The 26,596-nt window shown below is 39.3% G+C and overlaps 1 protein-coding gene across 7 annotated transcripts in view; it reads right to left on the reverse strand.

Annotated features, from left to right (window-relative positions):
- Positions 1-1,077: 1,077 nt before the first annotated feature.
- Positions 1,078-26,596, reverse strand: part of ARHGAP18 (Rho GTPase activating protein 18) — a 99,769-nt gene continuing 74,250 nt past the window's right edge. For 6 of the 7 annotated variants that reach the window (XM_075087600.1, XM_075087598.1, XM_075087604.1 and 3 more), the window contains exons 7-15: positions 26,455-26,546; positions 23,841-23,918; positions 20,375-20,534; positions 17,727-17,809; positions 16,318-16,524; positions 15,360-15,506; positions 9,583-9,707; positions 8,315-8,376; positions 2,498-4,872 (exon numbers count right to left, since the gene is read on the reverse strand). In XM_075087600.1, coding sequence (XP_074943701.1) covers positions 4,781-4,872; positions 8,315-8,376; positions 9,583-9,707; positions 15,360-15,506; positions 16,318-16,524; positions 17,727-17,809; positions 20,375-20,534; positions 23,841-23,918; positions 26,455-26,546 — 1,046 coding nt within the window. In that variant the 3' untranslated portion in view covers positions 2,498-4,780. Of the gene's footprint in view, positions 1,700-2,497; positions 4,873-8,314; positions 8,377-9,582; positions 9,708-15,359; positions 15,507-16,317; positions 16,525-17,726; positions 17,810-20,374; positions 20,535-23,840; positions 23,919-26,454; positions 26,547-26,596 lie in introns of those variants that run through there. The other variant, XM_075087599.1, reaches the window with a different exon arrangement.

Consider the following 26,596-nt stretch of genomic DNA (forward strand, 5'->3'; position numbering starts at 1 on the left):
CCTCAAAGGCAAGTTATATTCCCACTACAGTTTAAAACCTGGATGCGAAGGCTGTCCTTTGATACTGACCAATTTTAGATCTGATCTTTGTCCAGGAGGAAGGTAATTCCCAACAGCCCTACAAGCAGAGAGGGCAGAGGTACCACTCCTACCTGCCTCGTCTGTGTGAATGCCAGCAACTGCAGGTACAGCTCAGGCGAGGCAGGTGCTCTGTTAGTTGCTCAGTCCATCTGGAGGGGACAGGGGTGAGCCATACTAACGAGAAGTTATGGAGAAGCTGCACCACAAAAGCCAGCCCAGGAGAAGAACCGCGGCTTCAGCAACAATCACCCACATCACGTCAGCAAAGAAGTTTCAGAAGTCAGAAGGCAACACAAGTGCTTTCACAGGCGTCCAAACGCCTGATGCCAATTCCCGATGGCTGGCTGTGAGCTCCAAGCACAGCCTCCCTCCATGGTCAGAGCATGCATATGGTCCCTCTCCCACATCTGTCTGGGGCCTAAATAAAGGCTGAGCTTATGCTGTCATCTTCCCTTTGAACAAAGGGCTCGCGCTGCCTCTGTCTTCCTTCTGGTTGCCTAGTTTTACGAAGCTAGTAGAAATGTAATTATTTTTGAGACATCCCCTTCCCCCCCCCCCCCATTTGCCAAAATGACTGAAGTCTGCCAAGAGGTTCAAAAGTAAGTAGGGAAGACACACACGGGCAGTGAGATTACCCCAGACACCTTTCCTTTGGAAACCAGACTAAAAAAAAAAGTATTGCGTTTATTAAAAAAGTCCCCAGAAGTCGGCTTCCTGATTGCTGTACGTCTGTTATTGGCAATACAGCAGATTTTAAAAACAATTTTTGGAGGATTATACTTGGTTTCTACAAATCAACTTCATTTCACCCCTTCTAGCCACAGGCCAGCCACTTATGAACACTTTTCCAATCTGTTTAATGGGAATGACAAGTACTTACCTGCCCCAGATGTGCTCTGCGTTCAAACCCAAACAGTGGTTTGAAGCTCTTCAAAGCATTGCTCTACATTAAAAATATTTATTATAAATATTGCTGTGAAATTAGTGCATACACATTTTATTCTTTTTGAGTGGCTGCAACCTTTCAAACATAGAAGCCCAATAGATATAAATATATATATATTTATATAGATAGATGTAGACAGATATAGATATAAATATATCCTCGGATATATTTAAGTGTGGTACAGAGGAAATAATTCATTTAGCAAATCTTTTGACAAGTTAGCTTTCCGCTGCAATTTAACTCAATACTTAGTAGAAGAGCATATTTTATTGGACAGTTCCATTGCTTTTGAGAAGAATATCTGACAAAGAAATAATAGGCTGGAAAAAGTTTCAAGCAGGCCTTTCTCGAACATTTCCTTCTCCATCAGTGCTCGCTGGATAAAAATGCATCTCCTTACTCCTTGAACTGATCTCAGTCATGCCCCCACATACTGAAAGGCCTGACGGAAACTCAGCCAGTGCTTCTGACACATCCAGACCCATTCATCTTCTTGTTCTCCACTGCCTTCCCGAAACCTCACCAGCTCACCCTCACGTGCTACTCATTGACCTGCAACGCGAGAACAACCCGCCTTGCTGCTGTTCACGCAGGGGGCAGCTGGCTGGGATGACGGCTTGCTTCTTCGCACCCATGGATATCCAGGGATGGCATGTGGGGATGTACGGGAGGCTACAGAAAAGGAATGCAAACTCTTTGGTCTTTGAAGGGGCCAGGCAGTGCGAGAGAGGTGTCAACACCCCACGCAGGCATTGCAGACCCTCTCATCACCCACCCCCCGCCCCACCCCTCCAAATAGACATTGGAGGATGATTTTTGAGCACAAAACCATCCTTACATGCTCCACAATATCCAGGCAGTGGTATAAGGGGCTACCACCTGCTTCCCCACTCCTTCCTTCCCCCCATCCCAGTCCTGCAGTGCAGGCAGAGCGGCGGGTTTGCACACTAAGTGTTCAATCAATTAATCTGTCAGCTGGGTGAAAAAAACCCCTGCGATGTGTTTCCGAAGTTGTCAGTCAAACAATGATCAGCTCCCAAATTGCCCTGAATAAGCAACCCAAGCAGCCTTGCCTTCTGAATTATAAAAGATTCTTATCAGCTTACCTGAATGCATCTTGGACTTCCCCCTTGCGCCCTAATTTAATTCTTTAATTATGAGGAATTAAGAGTCAGTATTTTCAATAAAGGCTGAGAGGGTTGCTGTTCCCTTGCGTATACCCAGTGAGCGTTACATCACAGATTTAGCTAAGGTGCGCTGTGATTGTGGCTAAGTTTTAAAATTCTAGCCAGCATCTTCTTTTCCAGCAGGCATTCATGCTGAAACACTCTTCCTAACTTATATGCCTCTTTTCATACACAAAACTACAAACTACCTACAAAGATGTAAAGTGTGAAATTAAAAAGTAATCACTACTTAGCGTCAGTTGTGTTTTACATACAAATATAAGAATTCAAATGAGAAAAGAGGTCAGAAACAACAACATTTAATTATAAAAGAGCTTTTTAAATTAAAAAAGATAATGGCACTAAACCAAAACCAAAGTTATTTAAGAGATCACAGCCACAGGGCAGTTGCAATTTTATACTGAAACTGTACAGCTGTTCCTATCATCTGCACTTTGCTTCTAATTAAAATAACATCTAGAGTTCCAGTAACAAGTAATCTTTTACAGAACTACCGTGTATTGTGAAAACACACATAGTTTTTCTAATACCTGACAAAACACCCTTACATTTGTTACATTAGATGATAAATATTTACCTAAGCACTGTACTGGTTTTCTACTCTACTCCTTACATTTAAAGACCAGGGAGTGTGGTTTGTTCTATTGACAAAAGCGTTTTGTCTGACAGGGTTCGCCCACAGTGGCACAGTGCTGCACCACACAGGGGTACCCACCGAGATGGAGCATCGAGGGCAGTACAGTCACATTAGAACAACTTCCTATCTTATTCATCCTGCTTTTGAAAATCCTTCAGTGCTTCCTTGCCATATGAAGACAGCCTTTGACTTTAAAAAACAATAAATACTTATGCCCCCCAAATTGTTCATATGCTATGGATAACTAATCAATAGACGTCTAATTTTCCTATGACCTTTCAGAGTTCTGTTTCACTGCTTAAATATATAAAAGGGAGAGTTCCAGTGGTTACTTTAGGAACAATAGTCAGGCCCTATACCCAAAGCTCTGCAGAAAGGCCCTTTATTCCTTTAATCAGCTTTGATCACGTAAAAAAATGTAATTCAGTCCTTGATTGTATGAAGAATATTCCCTATGAGGTCAATATAATTCTGTGTGTGCACTGAAAGAAAATATTTCATTCCAAGGATATAATTTCACAGTAGTTATTTCAGGTAGTCAGCACGCAGGTGTGAGCACTTAAGCATGGATGAGCTAGTATACAAATAAATTGTAAAGCGGTGCATGTTAGTCAGCCCAAAGCGTTGCTGTGGGACTCGGGCTACAGTCCACAGCTCTTTGCGCTGCAACAAGCCACGTCAGTCTATAATTCACTGTAAGTGAATTCCACTGGGAGCTTTCAGTCCTTCCCTGCAAAAAGAAGGATTTGCAATAGTTCACCATTGGACTATTAATTTCTTAAGTGGTTTAGAGAGCATCTATCAGCATAAGGGAAATCAGAACCTGATTTCTAGCCTCGTCCAGGGCAGACCAGACATAAAACTGATGGTAGATAGTATCCAAAAAGCCTATGTGAACTCCACAGTAGAGCTTTACACTGCCTGAAAGGTTTGGTGGTTTGCTACTTATGAAAGTTAGACTACAGTTTCCCTCCACAGTTATTTTATTTTTCCAGAAAGTTTTTATTGTGCTAGTAATTGGCAGGTTTTGGCAGTTCGCAAAATGCAATCTAGCAGATGCCCAAAAAAATTGAAACCATGTATGTATTGAAAATGTATGTAACATGGCTGCATATCATTGCTGAAAAACCTAAAGGTCTTTCTAGTGCATGACAATATTCCAGAAAGGACACTGCCAAGAGTGATGAGCTTTAAAAATGACTCACCTTGTGCCACAGTCCTTTTTTTCTTTTCTTTTTTTTTTTTTTGAAATAATCTTAAGAATACTATCAACTGGAATAAGAATAAAAATATTTAAAAGATCTAGCAAAAAAGCTGCATAGAAAGCATTTTCACAGTTGTTTTTAAATAGTTTTCATCAAACTTTACGTAGAAAGTGAACAAAATTAGGACTTCCAAACACACAATGTATTGCATTGTAATTTTTTTTCCTGTGAATTTCACACTTACTTGGGAAATTCATATGACTGGTTTTAGGTATTTTTAATACTGTACCGTTCAGAAGTGCTCATCAGGATTTGGTTCTCCAGTGTACTAGCACTGTAAAGACCTATATGAACACACAATTCTACACAAACAGATTGTAGATCTGTAATATGAAGAGGTTAAACATCTGTTTGAAAAATAAATTCTTCTGAAACAAGAGCTACCAGATGGGAGGTAGATTAGTGCCATTAAAATATTTAAGGTACTTAATCTCATTTCAAATATGAGTGGGAAAACAGTGCTATCTCCAAAATTTTGCTGCAAATAAAACTGAAAATTTACTAGTTATCACCATTGGGTTTCCATCACTTTTTTTTTTTAACTGGATAAGGTTATATTAGTATATAAAACACAGTTGAATGTTGAAAGGACACACTATCCTTTTGAAACATTCAGCCTTACAAAGTCAGTCCACAGGTTCTTCTTTTGCCATTGGTTGTGAGCTTAGCTCTGCTTAGATTTTATAACCCACTCAGCATTTGGGTTGAGCTGGTATAGATCTTTCATGTAGGTATCATCGTCAAGACAGCGTTCTCCTAGAAACAGAAGAGATGTATGGCTACATCAGTACCACAAAGAAAGGAAACAATTTTCAAAGTTCCTGCCACTGCTTTATTCCATTTAGGTTTTCAAGCCTTCTCAGCAGTGTTAAACAAAGGACGACACAGCTAAAACCTAGAAGTACTCTTACCCTTCCCATCTGTCTTTGGGAGAAAGGGGACAGAGGAAGAAGGAAGGAGTAGGGGCTGTGCTGCCTCTGGCACGTTCTAGGTCAGATTCTTCACACAGACCATGCACACGGGAGCTCCTCTCTGTGAAGGTTTAGGAAAAAAAGGAGCAATGCCCTGGTCCTCTCATGGTTAAATCCAAACACTAGGTCTACATTTACACAGAAGCCCATTAAAATTTCAGGGTGTTTTCCCCTTCTTAAATGGAAAGTTTAAGCAAGAAGCTCAAGAAGCTAAGAAGCCATTACTCCCTGTCCTGCTCCTCTTGGTTAGCAGTTCTGCACAGTACTTGTAATTGTTACCGTCCTAGGAAGGAAAAGTAGTACAGTGTTCTGGTTACATCACAAGCAATTAATTTGTGCCTAGTAGCTCTGATGAAAATAGCATATGCTGATCCACCAAGATCTGTGTACTCTTCCCATTCCCTCACAGGCAAAGCATTATCTCATGCATTTTGCAGCTCTACACCGCAGACCCTCTCCTCCTCCGCTGTGCAAGTGGTTGCGGTAGATGGCTCGTGTGCCAGCCAGATGTTTCCAGCACATGTGCTCCTGAAGCAGGAGGCAAGCAGAGGTGTAATGCTGCAGCTGGGTTTGTCTGCCAGCTTTTTGGACTCCCTGCACAGAGCAGGCAAGAAGGCAAGACTCCCTGCTCAACCAGGCTCAGCCTTCATCTGTTCCCTCTCCAACTGCTCTCTTTGCCAGGTGGCAGCCTGTGTTCCCTCTAGGATTTTTATCCCAACCTACATGACCTGTACCACCCACGCTGCTGAGCCAGACCCTCTTCCCCACACAGTGCTGCATGTTCAGGCAGTAAGAGCACAGGGACAGTGGTTTGCCATGTCCTTATCCAGTTCCGGTCACAAAGCAATGGCAGAAGTCCTGTTCAGTGCCCTGAAGCCCTACAGTGTTCTGAGTCCTCAAAAAACATCTGGAGCCTTCAGCAGCTCCATCTGCTAGGGGACACGATTGCAGCATCGTGATGTGTGTGTTAAAATTATGAGTGTAAGTATAAGCATATGAATGTATCATGAACCTGTCTAGTCTTCTCACTTTTGGGCTCCCTCTGCTTGAGTCAGTCACATCAGGCAGAGATAGAGAAATGGGAAAGATCAGGACAGCTGGTTTACTGTAACTTGTACAGGGTTAAAGTCAAGGTTTAGTTAGTTCAACCTAGATTAAAGCCAGGGAGTTTCTCTTATCTCAGCTAGGAGTATTAATAAGGACTAGTATTTATAAAGGCCGATTAAAGTTGAAATTCTCTGGAAGTAAACTATTCAGACAGAGGAGACATCTAAGTTTTCTATCCTATTTCATAACAAAACAAAACAAATGGAATGGATTGAGAGCAGCTCTGAGGAGAAGGACTTCGGGGTATTGGTGGATGAAAAGCTGGACATAACCCAGCAATGTGCGCTCACAGCCCAGAAGGCCAACTGTATCCTGGGCTGCATCAAAAGAAGTGTGGCCGGCAGGTTGAGGGAGGCGATTCTGCCCCTCTGCTCTGCTCTGCTGAGACCCCACCTGGAGTGCTGCATCCAGCTCTGGAGCCCTCGGCACAGGAATGACATGGACCTGTTGGAGCGGGTCCAGAGGAGGCCACAAAAATGATCAGAAAGATGGAGCACCTCTCCTATGAGGACAGGCTGAGAGAGTTGGGGTTGTTCAGCCTGGAGAAGGCAAGGCTGCAGGGAGACCTTATTGCAGCCTTTTAGTACTTCAAGGGGGCTTATAAGAAAGTTGGGGACAAACTATTTAGCAAGGCCTGTTGCGACAGGACAAGGTAATGGTTTTAAACTAAAGGAGGGCAGATTTAGACTAGATACAAGGACAAATTTTTTTACAATGAGGGTGGTGAAACAGTGGCACAGGTTGCCCAGAGAGGTGGTGGATGCCCCATCCCTGGAAACATCCAAGGTGAGGTTGGACGGGGCTCTGAGCAAACTGATCTAGTTGAAGATGCCCCTGCTCACTGCAGGGGGGTTGGACTTGATAGCCTATAAAGGCTCCTTCCAACCTAAACTATTTTATAATTCTGTGATTCTAAATGTGCAAGCAGCCATGTATTTTCTCTAAGAGACATACAATTTCCATCACATGTTTAAGGTGATAGTAGGTTGCTCCAGTTTCACTGGAGTTCTGTACAAAAACTTTTTTTCTGCAATGATTACACCTCTGTACAATAAACAAGATAATCCTCTCCTTTAAAAAAGTCTTACATCTGGCATCACAACCTGCTTTAACAGGCATAGCAAATGTATGTACATACTGGATATGCAAGAAAACATGTAATACATTAATCTGGCATCCAGCTATCTTAGTAACTTTTTTGCCATCAGACTTAGTAAAAACACTAAAATATATCTGTTGTAGGGAACATAGGAAAGTGTTATTTTTAATTCACTTTAAGTCCTTTGGTTTAGACATGCACACAAAAAACCTGATTTAAAATAGTGATTAGGTGAAAAGGAAGAATGATAGGTGTAGCAATTTACATACAGGATTTAAACTTGCAGAATACAGAAGTACTGGGTATTGATGGAATTTTATAACTTCAAATAAAGTTTAGCAGGTCACAGTTAATATGAAAAAAGTAAATGTAAGTCCAATCCAATCCTATTTTCTAGTTCTCTCTTTTTTTTTCCCTGAGCACATGAAAAATACTGTGATTAGAAGCTGACTCCCAATGCAAAAATACTTTTGCATTCATTGAAGAAAATTTCAGAACTGTGTTCAAAATTATCCTTTGGTGTTAACCTTGCTGATGCTGCTATTTGCTTTAATCAAGAAGGCCTGGAAGAAACAGAGCAGGAAAGACTAACCATTGGAAAATTTTATTACTAGGTCATCTTTCTGGCTGAGCATTTTTTCCCCCCAAAGGAACCTGCAAGCAACGCTCAGATGCAGAGCATGAAGGACTGTAAGTTCACTTATTATGCCTCAATACAAAGACATGAATAAGATGAACTTCAAGCACCTTCCTATCCAACCTTTCTGAGCTTCTCCACTGTACATACATATCAGGAACATCTGTTAGAGTTGCTGTCTTCCTCTGGGAGAGATAATACAATACTACTAATAGGATGATCACACCAACATCTCTGCTTCCTTCTCCCCAAGGTCAGCTGTCTGCCTTAGTGTCAGGGAGAACTAGGGACATGAATAAAAATGCAACCACAATACCCAACCCACGGACAAAATCCCAAGGAACCCTATTCCAGCAAAAGAAGTTGTTCAGAAGCCATTCTTACCAATATTTCCTCCTATTTCATACAGAAAGACCTCTTCTTTCTTGAGTGTTTGGACACTTCCACTGTCAGGAACAAAACACAATGAATAACTATATTGCAAAAGAGCTTGTACATCAGCCACTTAGACGCGTCCGGGAGAAATTATGTTAGTTAAGACCAGCAGCGTACCTGTCATCAACCCTTCATGTTTATACCCATTTACTGATTTAGTAAGTGAACAAGAATACCCTTGCATGCTAGTGCAAATGAGTAGTCCTGCAAGTGAGCAATACACTACAGAAAAAATAATATAAGATAGATGTGAAGAAACTGTGGCGTTTAGAAAAGAATTCCATTGTTATTAGCAAGTAGCCTGACATCTACCCTCTGGTTTTTCTTTCACTGCTGCTGCAGAAATAAGTATTCCCCTCAAATACTTCATATTTCTGAAAAAGCCTTACAGTTGGGTGGGAGAAACCACATTTTTGCTGTTTTTAATTTTGCTGCAACTAAAAGAAGTTAAAAACAGACAGTGGAAGAATAAAGCCCCTGTATTACAAAGGGATTCCATTATTCTCACTGCTTAATTGTAATAATATATGCTAAGGCACAGCCAGAAAATAGCTTTCTGTCAAAAGTGTAAACCTCTAAAAACACCATTTAGGAAAAAGCAGCTTCTTAATCTCAACTAGTGTACCGTATTATTGCTTTAGCATGAATAGTTACGTGTGATGCATGCGTGCTAAATACTTTTTTTGCCAATTCTATTCTGATTTCTTACTTTGCCTATACATATAAATATTGATGTAAAAGCTTGATTAAAACTTCTCCCTTTAAAGATGGATATGGATGACTCAAATATAGCTTTCCTTTTAAATCACTGCACATGCATGACATTTGCACAATACCTATACTGTTGCTATACATAAATGCATTTTTTTACAAAATATTTTCTTTCTCTTCACCTCATTACTTTGTTTCCTAGACTTATTTTCTTGGAGTTCCCTTCTGTCTTGTACCCAGAAAGTTACAAAGCTGTTCTTGACCCATCAGATCAAAGAGCAGTTAATTTTTTACCAGTGGCATTCATGTATTCCTGAAAGCTTCATGAATTCTCATGATGTTAGGAGTATTAAGTTCATTGCTCACTCAGGTATTCCAATGGCTAAATTTGGCCAAAAAGTTTATGAACTCACCTGGACTTAAAGTATTTTAGAACTTTTTTCTTGATATAATATATGAAAAGCCACTTCTCCCAAAATTATAACAAAACAAAAAAGTGTTTGTACCTTTTCTGGCTGAGAAACCTGGCTACTATATCACCAGCTTTCAGTTCTTCTGTCAGCTGTATTGCCATGGAAACTTTCGAAAGATGAGGCGCTTGTACCCGTATCACTCCCTGAGGAACGTCAGCCTGCAAAGCAATAACGGTGTTGGAACAAAGCTGCTAGCAGCTGGCTTTGATGAGCTTCTCAAAATACAGTTTGGAATAAGTAACTTAGTGCAGTGCTCTGTACTTAACTACTATCTACTACACTTTGCTGCAGAAAAATGATAACTACACAGTAATTCAGTAAATTACATCAGACATTCAAATCTCTTTTTAACAGCAGGGAGAACTTTAGAACAAAAGAACAGTAGTGTTTAATTATTTTTCAAAGATGTTAAGAGTAACAATAGCAATTACTGCTATATTAAGAACACACTTTGGTATGATAAGAAGCATATGAGATTGATATGGAAAAGACTCGCTGCAGGCATGAAAGGCAGGCAACCCCCTGCGCCACTCCCCCACTAAAACTTCCATAAGAAACCTTTCCAGTTTCATTTAAGCTGAGCTTCATGCCAAAAAAAAAGAAATCACAAAGTATTCATGGGTCAGTCTACTTTCAGTGATTCTTCTTTTCAAATATCATTTCATTTTGAAACAGATATTCACTACTGCAGCTTTTTCTCCCTATTTTTTATTCTCCAGAATATATTCAGCTAGTCAACCGGCAGGTCTGACTACATAATGGATTTGTATTTTATTTCAACCCAAAAATCCTTGATGATGAATATCAATCATATTAGTTGCAGAGAAGGAGGGTTCCAAAGGACAGTTTTTCAGTTCAGCTTGCAGTACTGACATGTGAAGTTACAAAAGGCATAATTTATTTGTGAATAAGGTCCTAATTTCTGTTCCTGAAAATCTTGAGGTAATTTTCTACTCATATTACATTACCATTTAGCCAAACGTACTCACTTTGATAGGAAAAGAAACGTAAGAGTCTCAGTAGTCAAGGTTGATTATGACAGTTCATTCTCTTCTTTCTCCACCACCCCCCGCCCCCCATTTACTGCAATTGTAAGGCTGAACATTTCTTCTTCCATAATCAATGAACAAATCTGGGCACCTGTGAATCTAGAATAGCTTCTCTGCAACCATCAGAGTTAAACGAATATAGAACAAGTATAAACGTGAGCAGAATCGGAAGCACAGCTTCCTGAGAAAAATAAAGGCTCATTACTATACAAGTGCTGAACTATAGTAAGTAATTTTGACTAAACAATCCTTCCATATCCAGTCTTTTTATTTATTGATTTAAAAATACTAGACATAGTAACTATTTATGTCTAAAGCATTAAGAATCACCAAATTAAGAATTTGCTTAGTAGTAATCATGGAATCAAAGATTCGTAAGATTGCAATGGATCTCAAAGAGCAACTCCCTACATTTATCCCTAAATTTGTCAAATCTGTTCTTTAAGGCCTCCACCTGTGGAAATAGTGGCTGTAGCCATCTGCTAGGAAGGTAACGCCTGCTTAAAAATCTTTTGCTTCTTTCCAAACTCTTGGAATCCCAGCAAAAGGAAAGGACACTTAAGGATGAAAAAATTATTTACAGATGTCCCTAATTGGTCTTTCATCAAATTCAGCATGGTAAATTTAAATTGGTTTTCATTTTTATATGAAATTCTGTATCATTTTGTCTCCATTGATTTTAAGGCAGTTTTTCCAGCCTTCAGCTGGATAACAGGTTGGGTTTGGTTTTTTTTCCTATTAGTAGAAATATGATAAATTATTTTAAAACCTGCCTGCTTTGAGTATGAACAAGAAACGTCCACAGAGCTGTAACATTACGGTCACAGATCAAACAGAATAATTACTTTGTTTGTTCAGACAGAATCATTATTAGCTCAGCTAATGAATGCATTTTGCCACTTTCACCACCTGCATTTACAGAACTCATGCTCAGCTGGCTGCACAATGTTCATGGTGCGCAACTACAGAGAACAGACACTGAGCATCCCCAAGCCCATTCACTGTGCAAGCTGGTGGGAAAGAAAACATGGCCATAAAACATCTAGGAGCAGAGTCACAGAAGGACCTGTTCTCTGCACAGCACAGCTTGGAACATCCAAGCTAGGGCTCCACATCACAACATATAAGTCAAGTAACTACAAGGTGAGTGACAATATCCCAAAGGGTGGGTCAACTATACTATTTAGTTTGTGAGTCCCTTCTCCTGCCTCACAGGTTCTCTCAAGGTTTACAACACTGAAACCTCTGGCTGAGTTAGGTACTTGAGCACTTTAAAAACCTGAAGAGAGATACCTCCTTAGTTGATGGAAAAAACACTGGCCTACAATATCTAGTCTATAGCAGTCACCTGTGAGATACTAATCTTCTTTCAAACCCTTTCTTTTCAGAGGGACTTGCATCTATGTATCACAAGAGAACCACAGCTGCTTGGCTATAGGACCTAAGGTGGGTCTCTTCCAGACTCTCCTCCTGCTCCATTTTGTGTGACACACTTAAATATTCATCAGGCTAGATCAAGAGAGGAACAAAGTGACTACGCAGTATTTTCACTAATGACTCAGATGACAGAATATAATATATACTTATTAAATGTGTGAATGACAGCGAGCAGGAAGGGGGCACTCGCATTATGAACAAAACTGGAATTCAAAAGGATCTTGCTACATGGGAGACAAACTCTGAAAGAAATGGGATGCAGTTGTTCTCTTTGAACTGCAGTCTTGCACATAGTTTGGGACAAACAACTGTAAAACTATATAAAGAGAAATTACTTAGCAGGTAGCAATTTTTTTTAGTAAATAATCTGGCACTGCAGTGGATAACAAATTCAGCAAGAGTCAGTGACGTTATACTGTGAAAATTCAAACAGGTTATGCAAACACAATGGCTATGGGATACCGTGGTTATTCTAACCTGTATTTGATAAGCCCAGTAGCATTGCATTGTGCTGCTAATACAACTGCTCCTTTTTTGGAACAATTGCAACATACGGAGGTATACAATGATAGATGGTGTAAATCTGGCTAATGCTGGTAGGCGAATTTCCAGTCCTGAAGGCACCTTTCTTTGCCTGATTAGAGCATTATGCACCCCAACAGCAACATAAAGACTTAATCCCTAACACTGACTTGGAGACCATAGGTATGCACAGGTATTCTGAAAAGCAGTTAACCCTCACGAGCCCTATGATATTAACCACTCTCGATTAACCCTCATGAGCCCTCTAATATTAACCATTCTCAGCGCTGTACAGAGATCTTGCCCATATGCAGCAAATGCTACTTAACCGCATTCTTAAAAGGGGAAATGTAATTGATACCGGGGCCTCATCAGAGATAAGATGAAATTTTATCCAAATGAGCTGACTGCCATTAAGAATATGGATACCGAGGTACTTCTAGAGCCTATGGAAGAGACTCAAGCTCTGTCCATCTACGTTTAACCATGTGGGGCACCACAGCATGTGGTAGAAAATAGCAACTTTCACATAGTTTTATTCAGCTGCACACAAGATAATTAGCTTTCAAGAGAGTGGAGATTCACCACAAGTCTGGGTGCCTCACTTGCCATCTAATAGTGAGATGCTGTTCAGGAACTGCACAGGAAAATCACCTCAATTTCAAATTAAGACAATTGAAAACTGGGGAAAAACCCATCCACCCCACCCCCACAAACCTTCCTTAAAGAATTAGACAATTTTTTACTTGGAAAAATGTATAAAATTGTCATTCACAATGAAGCCTTATCAATTTGTGAATATGATTTTAAGAGTAATATGTTCTCAGGCACCCAAATTACTGAATGCTTCAAATAAGCATGAAGGATTTGTGAAAAATGGTACCATTTAATTTTCAAGAAAATCCCCGCAGAATTATAGGGCTTAAAGAAAATTATTGAATAGTAACTTTACATTTACATTTGAGTAAGAATATATTACACAAGACTTCAGCCCTAACTCCCCAGTGGATTAAAAAGGCATATTTTACTCTAAAAGACCAACAGCACTGAATTACAAAAAAAAAAATCCAGTACCTGAAGTTGCAATAGCATTTGCCTATTTCAGTGTATTTGCTGTTATTTCTATGTTGAACAGGGGATGGCAGCATTAAGCATCTTCTCACCACAACTAAGCTGAATTGTATTCAAAGAATTCTTTTATTATTAGACAGCATAAAAAAAAGTCAGTGTTTAATTAGCTTTATTTTAAAATTGTAGATAACTCCTCATTCTGCATGCAGATTCCTTCATATAGTCAGATATGAAAATAAGGCAAAGTGATGCCTGAGGAATGAATTAATTTTGGATGTTGAGAGATGTGTCAAATATTGCATACAAAATGAGGTAGGAACACTGAAATATAAGTCTCCAGCAGATACTGGATGCAGTTGTCCAAAAGATCCAGCTATTTGCACACTTGAGAGAAAAAGAAGGCATACTTGCAAGATCAAAACCAGGCAGATTTGAGGGATAGTATAGCAAATTCATTTGTCATATTCTATTTTTTTGGCTTAATAGGTTAAAAAATGCTTTTACTAGAACATTACAACCCTTTTTTGTAACAGTTTGCCATATGCATAATGGATAAGAAAAATGCAGACCAGACCAGTGCATTTTTACAAGCTACCACAAGATGTCTCTAATTCACCAGAATCGTCAAAATGACTTCAACCCACAAGGTGGTATTTTCATACCACCTAAATCTGATACGTATTCATTATGTTATCAGGATACACATATTTGGTGTTACCTGTTCATGTATTTAAAAGAACTTTGGAATCATGTATTTCAAATGCATTATAATTAAGATACCATACTATATAGGCTAATGAACTTCAAAGAATTGTAATTACTAACTTCACTGAAATCGTAAATAATAAGGAATTTCAAGGTACATGAGATATATTTCTGAAGTTTCAATGTTAGTGGGAACAGTTCAGTTAAAATATTTCTGAAGTACGGGAAAATTTAACACCATAATGCCACAGGATTTTTTTTCTTTTCCTTGTAAAGAATGTGTGGAGAGCATTACACTGAAACTTATGCCTTGACATCACTGACGGGTCTGGCAGAAGTCAATTATCTAATGGAGAGATAATGGACTGTAGATTATATACACAGGGGTAAATTGGGAGTAGACACTTGGACAATAGCTACGTAAGAAGCAGTTTATAACTTTTTTACATTTGCTTTATCCTTTGGGGTTTCTTGGGGTGGGCAGGTTGTGCATGTTCTAGCATGCTCCAGCATGCTCCGCTTCACAAGGGACAGTTAAAGATTCATTGAGGCAAAGAGTTCAGTGGCTTGGGAGCTCCTGTAGGAGGAAGGAGGATTAAACGCTAGCCTTGTTTCCAAACACTATTAAATATCAAATAGTGAAATCTACATATTTATTTTTTAAGTAAACACATGGTCTGCTGTGACTTCCACTCATCAGCAATGCATCTAAATGTGGGTATCGTAATACTGAGTGTTGTCACAACACTTGCTCCCTCTACAGATACAGACCTTACATATTTTGTTTCAGATGCTCAGATTGAAACAACCTGTGGCATATCATTTTTCAGAATAGAAATATTTGGAAAAATCTGGGAAAACAGCCCAACCCTCTAAATGCGTCATGCTGGTAATAAACTGAAACCCATAACAGCTTGCTATCTATTGAAATTCTCAGTTAAATAAATGCAGATATCCCCTCTATCCACTTTTTCACTAAAGATGATAGGCTTATTAATAAAGTATTTCAGATGTATGTTTCCTTACATCATTAGGAGTCTTCTCCTGCTTCTCATGTTTTTCCCGGTCATATGCCATCTTTTTCAGAAGTTTCTTCATAGCTTTGTCCTTTCTCTCCTTCTTCTGCCGTTCCGTGTTTTGTTTTCTCACTTGGTTAACAATAAACTTAGGAATCTAGATGAATATAGATAGTAAGTATGAATATCTACACAATTTCCTTAAGTAACTAACTTATCAAAACTTTGTAAATTGTCAGGTTGTCAGGTAGAACTCAAAAAAAAGTATTAATCTCTACTAATAATTAAAGATTCAAATAATATAAAGCTGTAAAACAATTTGAAAACCACACCATTTGCAGTGCTGTATTCCATGCAGTAAGCTCTCAAGGGAAGAGAGGTGGAATCATGCAGTATTTTTACTTTCCTCAGCCAAAAATTCACTCAACACTTAGTCTGTGCAATGGTGTTAATAACTTTTCCTCACACACGCAAAGGTCAAAATTTTTTACAGTTGCTGATGGAAAACAAAGCCCAAACTTCTCCAGTCTGTCTAAGTGAGAGCTTTGCTTGAGACCGTGGCACAGCTTCATGTTTTATCAAAACATGTTTTATATAATACGAAGTTTGGCCTAAAAGGCAAATGGGCTAGAACACCATGTCTCTTGCTAATATCTCTAAGCAGAAAAGACTAACTTCCTCATAACAATGCATACTGACAGGCCAAAGGTCCCCCAAGGACTTATTTTTGAGTTCACATATGGTACATACAATATTAAAACTCTGACCATCAGAGCTTAACTCTACAATAAGCTGTAATGATTCTGTTTCACTCCCGTAAGAGTTACCCATGAGCAAGAACCCAGCTGGATGGGGCTGATCCTTCTCTAAATCATGGAAGTAAGTTCACATTACTTCTTTGTTCAGATGCCTTGCTTGCAAAATTTGATTCCCACCCCCCACCCCTCCATCTCTAAGAATACACTTACTGTCCAGAGAAGTTTTTGGTACTGAATCATAAAGCGCATGACATTTGCTGTTCCAGCTGCCATAACAAACTCGCTTTGTTCAATAGTCTTTGAGCCAAACCCATGAAACGTGAAAAGGTTTGGGGCCATCACCATTGCAACATTCTTTAACGTCATTTTATTTTTGTCTCGATGATCAATTACCCTTTGGAGGAATTCAAGCAGTACCTGAAATAACAGCAGAACTTACAGGTCAACTCTGCACATGAAAAAGTTAGAGTGAAACGTGATGTTACATATTTTTGGAAAAAGCTCTTTATTCCTAATAAAACCACGTGAAAAGCAATCAATACAGGAAGCGTGGATATGTTTGTTCACTGGACTGTAATGCAAGTTTTGCTTCCTTTAAGTAATGAAGTAAATCATTCCTGTTATATTTGTGGATAACATTTTCAAAAGTATCCAAGTGATTTCGAAGCTCTGCACATTAAGTTATTTTCCAAAACCCTCGTTACGTAGGTGGGTAGGTAGCATCCCACAGATACTTTTGTAAACATTACTGTTGGCTTTTCTTAAATTGAAAGTGAACACAACAGTGCCAGCTGTCATGGTTATGGAAACACGGAGCGGCTAGTTGTGTAGGGTAAGCAATTTGTGAGTAAACCACTGCACTGTGACTGACAGCCAGTTAAAAACTGGCAATCTTCAACTAATTCAGTTCCAGATATTTGTAACTCAACTCAGGAGCCCTCCTGACTGCTTCCACACAGAAAATAAACTCAAAAAGAAAGTAATCTTTAACCAATAAGACATAATAGGATTTTTTGCCTGTAACATATGATGCTCTGCATCCTACACAAAACCTGCAAATTCATTTTTGATTGTGTCAATTTTAATAGTAAGCACATTCTGAAAAAGATGAATAGGTTTGCTACAAAAAGACAAGCCCAAATTGGAAAACCCCATGTAACGTGCTGCGAATACCAACGGGCAGTATAAATTTCTAGCTTATTGAGAGTACAAACAAACAGCACCAAGTGGGGAATAAAAATGAAGAGCTAAACCCATTTCAGAAAAGCAAACTCTCATCCATAGTATTCTAACACTGTTAATTTTTTGCATTGGAAACAATGACTGCTGCTGCAAAAAAAGAAACTCTTAAGAAAAAAGGTCACTCACTGGGAGATCATTATTGCAATCTCCTGGAAAATTTCAAGTCACATTCTTAAAAGTCATTTGGGACGAATTAGGGTCCTAAGGGTTTTTTTTTTTTCTGAAGTTCTATGAAATATGAAAAACAAAAGAATCACTAGTTTCAGCATTAACTTTGAACTGGAAAAAAGAATGTTAAAACACAACAGCATTCACCACAGCGGATTCATGGAAACAGACAAAATATTTGTGCAGAAAAAAGTATTAGTAATTCTAACCTTCAGAGTGTCTCTGTTCGCTTCAGGTAGTAGGAGAACCAAAAGATTCAAAGCTTGCAGTTGCTGTTTCTTCGTTGGAAGATCTGCCAGCAAAGCACATGAACCTCAGTATTTTAAAATTGTCATTTGTTCTCTTCAAAAAGCATGATTTCAAAGTGGAAATCTCTTGCAAAATGCTGAATGGCATACACATCGCTAATTGTCATAGTATGACAAAGGACTGGCAGATTATTGTTTTCTGATACTCATTTCCAAATGTTCTTTTAGGATTCAGTTGCTGTATGACTCAGCAGTCCTCTGGCAATATTTTCTAGATGCCTTGTGATTCTTTATTTTGCAATGTTACAAGAAGAAATAGTCAGCTAACAGTTCCTCCCTTTTTGAGCCTGTGCCCCAACATATGAAAGGGTATATTCAAAACTGCTTTCACAGTTTCTCTTGATTGCCTTAACAGTTGCATGGTCTCCCAAGTCACCCACGCAGAATGAATACCACGTGTTGCTGGATAGGGCAGGTCTCCAGCAACATAAGCAGCAGCAGCTGCAATGGCAAACCAGTGGGGATGAAGCCAAGAGCAGAGAAGCCTAACACATACATACAGCAGTGAGTGCTGTACCAAATGTGGCAAGCTATAATTAAAGAAAAGTGACATTGGTTCTGCCTTTTACTCAATTGCTCAGTGGTGCATCATTCACCCAAGACACAGGGTGAGTGCATTCCTACACTCTTTCACCTCCTAGAAGAGCTCCTACGTTCTGGCAGCATTGAGCAGCAGAAAGCCCCATCTCTCCCACATTTGTCACTTGTGATAAACTTCCTCCTGTCATGCTTTAGGGGACGTGCGCTGGCAAGTTTCCTCAGCAGATTCCTCATGAACCAGTCCATACATAAAACAAGTGAAGAAGGAGGTACCTGCACTTGACATAGTTTTATCACATTATTTCAAAATTCAACAGGGCTGTTTCTGTGCATCCTGCTGGGATTCCAACTGAACTGCTACTTCAAATACATTTCATCCAAATCAGTTTGGGAGATACCGCCAAAAAAAAGTTCATCGATGAAATAAAAAAAACCACCTTGCTGACTACTTTCTACCATAATAAAAATTAAGGATCTGAATGAGTGACAGATTATATAGCCACTTAAAACATGCAAGTAGTGTTAACAGTGTATCTACCTGCTCTAGAAAGACATGCTTCAAAAGGAATGCTTAAATTTAGTTCCAAAACACCATGTCACAATGCTCAGAAAGCCATGAGAATCAACCTTTTCCTAAGAAAGTAAGCTAAAATACAATTGCAAAACAATTAAAATTAATTGCTTAAATCAAGATTTTCTGTCTGTTCACCTAAATAACCATTGACCTTTAGTTGTTTAAATTACTTAAATTAACAAATTAAATTGTTCAAATTAAGTTGTTTAAATATTTAATTCTAACCACACTACTCAGTCACAGTATTATGAAAAACACTGACTACTGTCACAAAGATGGCTCTTTTTCTGTAACACCTAATTTTATTATATGTAACCAACAAGACGGGCAGACAGTTTAAACCATGGGAGGCTATGAAGTGCTATGTCTGTTTTGCATCAAATCTTTTGGCTCAGTGTAGAAAGTGTTTTGGATCCTGGCACCTGAGTATCTTCTGGGTAAGTAAAACCACAAAAGCCTTCAGACAGCTCAGGAGCAGCAAGCAGAAACCCTCCTGGCTCCAGTCCGTATCTGGTAAGTGGAATAACCTTGAGGAGCTCTTTGCTGCCAGCATCATTTGAAAGCATTCTGGCCAGCTTTAACCTGCTGCTTAATACTGCAAAATCAACAACACTGTGGCAGCCTATGCACCGACCCCCCTACTCCCACCAGCTTAATGGCCTTGAAAGGCAACTCACAACCCAGAGACTGACTGACACAGCCCACAGTTTTTAAGAACATTTGTCTGTCTGCCTGTCCATGGAAATTCTCTGAAAGTGTCCCTCAGAAATGAGCCATTGCTCTGCCTGAAGACAAGGGGAATAGATTTTTTTGAAACTTGCACTCCTGTGTCAGCTGGGGACTTAGTGTATGTGGGTTCTCACTCCTGATTCTTTATCACCAAGCTGTTCTCTTTCAATTACAGCTGGTATGTTTGCTGTCTTGGTGACCAGTTGGCAAGGAGGACATTTTCACAGGAACTTGCTGATCTCAAGGGACTAGGGATGATCAGTGGTTCTGACTATTCTGCTCTAACCTTTCCTGTTGTAAATGGACAAAACACCCCAAACAGTATAAATTACCATTTGTTAGATTTTCTGCAGAACTATTACATCTTTGCTGTTGGTTTTTTTTGAAGCAAATATTTATAAATTGATACCATCACACACAATTTCCTTATAACCCATCTATACCTCCTAACAACTAACAGAAACATCAGAAAGTGGCAGTGTGCTTTCATTTGATGTGTAAACTGTTAAAATAGATGTTCCATGAAAAATGTTATTTGTGCATTAGCAAAAACATGCCCAGTTCTTCTCAGGAGAAGACATATTGTTGTTATTCAATTTGTTTTTCAGTTTCACATGCTATTACTGAAAATACTGCTATGTCAAAGAGGCACCTCTCTGCATTGATATCAATTCTTTGCAACCGAGACAGAAAGGACACTACTCACTCTGTACAGCTTGGAAAGCTTTGAGATATTCTACAGTGAGGAGTGGCTGAGGCAGTTCACGGATGAAGAGTTTTAAAAGACTTGCTGCATCATGTTGCTTTACATTTTCCCAGTTGAAGGTCCCTTCATAAAATTTTGCTTCCAGTTCTTGGCAAAGACTCTGAAAGGCAGTCGATACAGAGAGCACCAATAACAATTGGCTGCTGGAAGTCACGCATTATACACACAGCAATACTTTCCATACTTTGAAAGGGGGAAAAAAAGGGACTTGTGAAATATCACTTAACTCCAGCTGCCGCTGATCTTTTGCTACAAAAAGATAATTTGGGGATCAAAAGCACTGAAAGCAAACACACAGTAATAGGCAGCAGATGGCCAAATCATATAGGAAGAAATCCCATGGGCCTGTCTCGGACTGTATGGAATATACTATAAGAACCAGATATCATATTCATCCACGTAAGGGTTATGACTTCTCCTCCCCCAAATATTACGATGTGGCTGATATATACGTAGCAATTCTGAAACTACCACTAAAGGGTGTTGCTATAATGCATGCATGACCATTTTCATAAACAAATATGGCAATCATGCATGTTGACACACAGTTGCCTATCAAACCACACATTAAGGTGAGGCTGGTTCTCTTTTTAAGAAACAGGGAAAAGATTTGTGTGACTGGGTAGCTGGATGTCTTGCCATCTACAGAGGACTCCATGCAGCTGGGCACATACGGCTTTGTCTAGCGCTGGATGTCAAACATGCCCTGTTTCGAAGGAGACTGTACTGCAAAACTTGAGGTCATGCAGCAGAATAAACAGCACTGAAAGTCTCATATAAAAAAGCGATACCTCATAAATCTGGGCTTGGGAAAGGGCGGGACACTGTTGGCAGCTGACGTTACCGTTTACCTGCCTTGCTCCCATGGCAGTGCTATTACTGGGCTTCCAGAGATGGACAAATGGGAACACACTGCGAAGACTGAGTCCTTCTTAGTCTCCCATTAAGCATTGGTCCCAGCCTTGCACCCACTTCATTTATTTCCCAGTCCAGCAGAGTGAAGAGTGGCCTCAGTATAGGGCCAGTGTCCCCAGGGCACCTCTTACAAGTCCCTCCCTTCTTCTTGCCTCAGTTCTTCCAGACAGAAAATGAGAACAGAGACACTGACTTGTTTTGTAAACTATGTGTGATGAAGTGCGATGGAAAAATATGGCCTTAATTATTTATCTGGGCAAGAAAGGCACATTGGATAGAGGATACTAGACACATTTTTAAGATATTGTTCTCATTAAATTTAAATCTGTCCAAATGGAAAATGGATCTGTTTCCAAAGAAGATGTGGACACTCAGGTTGACATAGAAGTTGGATGTTCCCAACTGTCCTCCAGACAGATATTCTGTCTCCACTGATTACATAGGGGATTATAAGATGCCAAGATCCTAACTCAGATGTCTAAAGTCACAGAATCACAGGTTGGAAGGGACCTCAGGGATCATCCAGTCCAACCTTTCTAGGAAGAGCACAGTCTAGACAAGATGGCCCAGCACCCTGTCCAGACGAATCTTGAAAGTGTCCAACGTGGCTGAGTCAACCACTTCCCTGGGGAGGTTATTCCATTGGGTGACTGTCCTCACTGTGAAAAATTTTTCTCTCATTTCCAATCGGAATCTCCCCAAGAGCAACTTGTGTCCACTCCCCCTTGTCCTCTCCATGTGACTCCGTGTAAAAAGGGAGTCTCCGTCTTCTTTGTAGCTGCCCCCTAAGTACTGGTACATGGTGATGAGATGCCCCCTAAGCCTCCTTTTCTCAAGGCTGAACAAACCCAGGTCTCCCAGCCTATCCTCATATGGCAGGCTTCCCAGTCCTTTGATCATCTTGGTGGCCCTTCGTGGGACCCCTTCCAGCCTGTCCACATCCTTTTTGTATAGCAGGGACCAGAACTGTACACAGTGCTCTGGGTGTGGCCTGCTCATCAATAAAAAGCAAGCTTTAGGAAAAAAGATGACAATTCTCCCTCTGAGTGTCATCAGCTCATCCATCCACATTCAGACCAAATCACTGTGGCAAATGCAGTATTAAACAATTGATAAAATGAATTGCTGTACCTGAGAGGCAAGAGTAGAAATGTCAGCTATGCATCCTAGTGGACCAATGCTTAGATTTTAAAGTAAATGTATTTAATGATGGGGTATTACAGATATGCAACACAATTTTTAATAGCTCATCCAGAATCTATAGAATAAGATAGCAAAGTACTTTTTCTTGAGATTATCTGTGCCCTTCTATAAAACTACATAAGACGGAAAATATTTTATTTTTCTATAGAAGAAAGTTTAAGAAAATTAAGAAAAAACATCAGCCCTTTAGTATGATAAATTCTTTGTTTTTCTACAAAGTTTTCCATTTGAATAAGTACAGGAACTTAACATCTTTGCTAACAAAACAATTGCTTAATTCAAAGAAGCAGCTCCTGCAAATACATAGGCAAAAAATTAATGAAAGTTAAATAGTGAGTGATCCTCTGCCTGGGAAATCATATTAAACTGATAAAATCAAAGAATAACCAAATAAACAAAATTACTCCAAAATCATTCCAGTACGCAGAACTGATGAAAAGTGAAAAATAAAGAATGGAGGAAACTTGTAAAAAACCCGGTATCTTATTTAGTGGTAAAGAAATAAAGCCAATTTCCATAATATTCCCTTATATCAGTGGTTTCTAATGAACCAGCTGCTGGACCAAGTTCTACACAACAGAGGCTGGCAGATGTCTTCGGACAGCTGAATCCACTTACATGGTTCTTTCCATTTAGAATTTAAGGCCAGTTGAGACTGTCTTTTTAACACATTGACTCTTGGCACGAATCATATTGTGTATTTAGTTTCCCACATTAAGGCAAATACTGGGAAGAGTCTGCATGTAATTGGCACTCACTCTGCGAAGTGTCGGTGCGCACAGACGTGCCTAACAAGATTGCGCTTAGTGAGCCCAGTAGTTATATTGCTGTTCATAAAAATAAATGTGAGAGGTTCTTCAGTGCATGCTGGATGCCTTGCCCTGTAACACAGGCTAAGTCTAGCTATTAAAATAGGCTCACAATGCCAGAGAAAAGCTTCTTCCCGGGTAGAAGGACTGTGTATGAACTGTTCAGATGATTAAGCTGTTTCAGGGAAAAAGCAAAAGGCTGGAAAGCTCATGCCAAGAATTAATGAGATTTTGGCACAACTGAATTTGAAATATAACCTTGACTCCCCTTTAAACTTAAACCCCAGTATTCTCCCCAAAACTACACTGTATGAAACTGTCAGCTTTCTGGTTAATATAACTCAGTTTTCTTTGTAGTGAGATTTTGCTTTCTGTTTTTGAAGATTTTCATAACAACCTGGTGTTAAGATATATTTGTATGACATAATAAAATCAGCAAACACAGATAAGTTTGGGGGGCTGTTGACAATCTATTTTACCTTTACTCTTGTTGCAACTCCTGGTATCCTAAGAAGTCCTTCTGTTTCCAGAGTTGCCTCTTCTATCTGGGCAATCAGCTGTCAAAAAGAAACAAAATTGCATGAATGAAGATGTCAATTAAAAATTACTGATAGATAGTTCTGATATATTGGAGCCGTGTGTGCACGCGTGCGCATTTGTGCATACATACATGTAACAAGCAGACAACAAACACAGTTTACAAATGGATTACGGTTGTTGCAGAACAAAACCTTTAATATGGCTATTACCTGTTTAATGAATACTATTAAAGAAGAGTTTGTTTTATTAAAAAAAGAAAACTGTATTTTCTAGACCTCCTTCAAATCTCCTCCAAAGACTGAAGCAGTTTCTTTCCAAAATTACTCTGGCCTCAAAAATAAATCCCAATTACTACCCTTGTTAAAATGTCTCCAAATCAAAACAATTAAGGTAACATTAGAGACAATACTAACCTTCTCACAAATACTCTTCTTTATGACTTTACCAGAGAGGAACTAAGTACTTTTAGGCTTTAAAAAAGCCTCAGTTTTGCAAATACTGGCATTCTCCTAACAAACTCAACAGGTTACAATCCTACACATGGCTTAGATAAATTGGTAGAAATTCTGTAACAGTACTTAAGATACATATAATAAATCCTGTTTCTCTAAAAGATATGCCTAGAAGTATTCATTGAAGTATGGATCTAAGATCATTCAAAAGAAATTTCTAAATGTCAAAAGCTGATAACATCATTTTAGCACAAATGGTTCTCACAATGCCTAACTAGGGCAGTGCCTTTGTTACATACCTTCCTGTGCTACCTCTTAAGTAAGAAAAATTATGCAACGCAGTTGTGTTTTCTCCAGTTACAGAAATTAAAGGGTGTTTACCTACCACTGTATTTATGTAACTGATAAATGCCACAGAAAAGGTCAGACAGAAAAAGCCACAAAGTTAGGAAACAACACTAAAGGTGTCACCCTGGTATATTTTCCTTGGTTTAAAAAAAAAAAAAAGAAAAAAAGGAAAAGAAAGAAAAAGTGCCAACTGGCCACACCCAGCTCTCACTGCAGCCAGCTTCCACCAGAGCAGTGGCTGCCACTCTCATCTGTTGGGCACAAAGACACTGTGGCCATGTTGTGTGACTTGCCACCATCCCCACCATGGGGAGGCGAGGTCTGGCAGCACTGCCGGCGGCCACAACTCCTTTGCACACACTCGCTCACAAGTGGCCCCTTGGCAGGCAGCAAGAGGTGGCCGCTGGCCACAGCCAGCCTCCTGCCTATGGGAAATTCCCCCTTCCGCTCTATCAGGGCTGCTTTGCATGGCTTCATTATGCAGGCCAGAGACCTGAAATACTATCAGCAGAAACTTCTGGTGGAGATACATGGATTGGTATTACCCTCAGATTTTCCAGTCAGAAAATCCTAAGCCTAAATTATGTCATTATTTTGAATTGTAATTCCTCACTGAAATAAAAACTAGGTGTATTTTTTATTAAAAGGGTTTTTTTTCATTAAGCAGCTTTCCTATTAGCTTGGTTTGTTTCATTTCAGTGATAACCAAGGTACATTTAAAAAGCAGTATGCATAAAAATGTTCTTTCTTGCACTTTATATAAATCCCCTATTCTTGGAAAGCACGTGCTGTAGAGAACAGGCAATAGAAATGGGAAACTTTTTATTTTCATATTCTCATTTAAAAAATGCATTCCAAATGATGTCTGCAACTTGCAAAACAAATCACATCTATGAGCTAGAAAAGTTTATGTAGAATCTTCCTCCTGAAGAAATATGATGACTATGTTGCTAGGATAGCACAGTGATCAATCACTTCTTGTCATTTAATTTCTTTTTTTCTAGACAGCATCTTTCCCAGAAATGTATTTTTATGATTCTGAGGAAGTAATTTCTGGCAGGAATGACACAGCAATAGTTCTGAAAGAGTGATGCAAAACTACTTTGAGTTTTCTGTTTCTTGAAAAATAACAAGAAGGTCCTCAAACCTACTGAAATGGTAATGACACAGCATGGAGTTTTTGTCAGTGGTAAGACAGGTCCACATACTGTTGTCTCTTCCTTCTCATGCAATGAAACCTGCTACGCATGGGCTGTAAATCCAGAGTCTCCATCATCTTTCCTATTATCTTCCCCATTACCACATAATAAAGGCCAAAGCATTCCCCCATGTACTAAAGCAACAAATCTCAAAAAAGGGCAGCTGCCACCACCAGAGGCAGTTATCCACCCCGATGCCCATTCCTTAGCTACCTGCCTCATGGCCCAAATCACTTCTGAAAGGAAAAAACCACTTCCTAGAAAGGTAGGTTCAGCCTGTGGCCCAGGGATTAAGAATTTATATGGAATTTCAAGTATAGGCCTGCCGTTTATTTTTTCAGGGCAAACTGATGATGAAAGGTACACCACTGTTATGAAATGGAATTTGGCCGCAGTGGATTCTTACACTGCTTGTCAGTTTTAACAGGCTTATTAGTAAACTTGCCTAAATTATGGAGACTAGTCATAATAAAAAATGAACTTAATTCCTTTAACTCAAAACATGCCTGATACAAAGCAAAGTATCCCATTTACTGAATCAATAAGTAATTTACCTTTTGAAAAATCAGTGGTATCTTGGTTCCTGGCACCTTCTTCTGATCCTGTTCCAGTAAAACTGACAGTGGGACACCAAACAAGCCAGAGTCTGAAGAATAAGAAAAAGAAACTAAGATATTATCCACATCTGTTCCAATA

Source organism: Phalacrocorax aristotelis, chromosome 3, assembly GCF_949628215.1.
Source record: "Phalacrocorax aristotelis chromosome 3, bGulAri2.1, whole genome shotgun sequence".
NCBI lineage: Eukaryota > Metazoa > Chordata > Aves > Suliformes > Phalacrocoracidae > Phalacrocorax > Phalacrocorax aristotelis.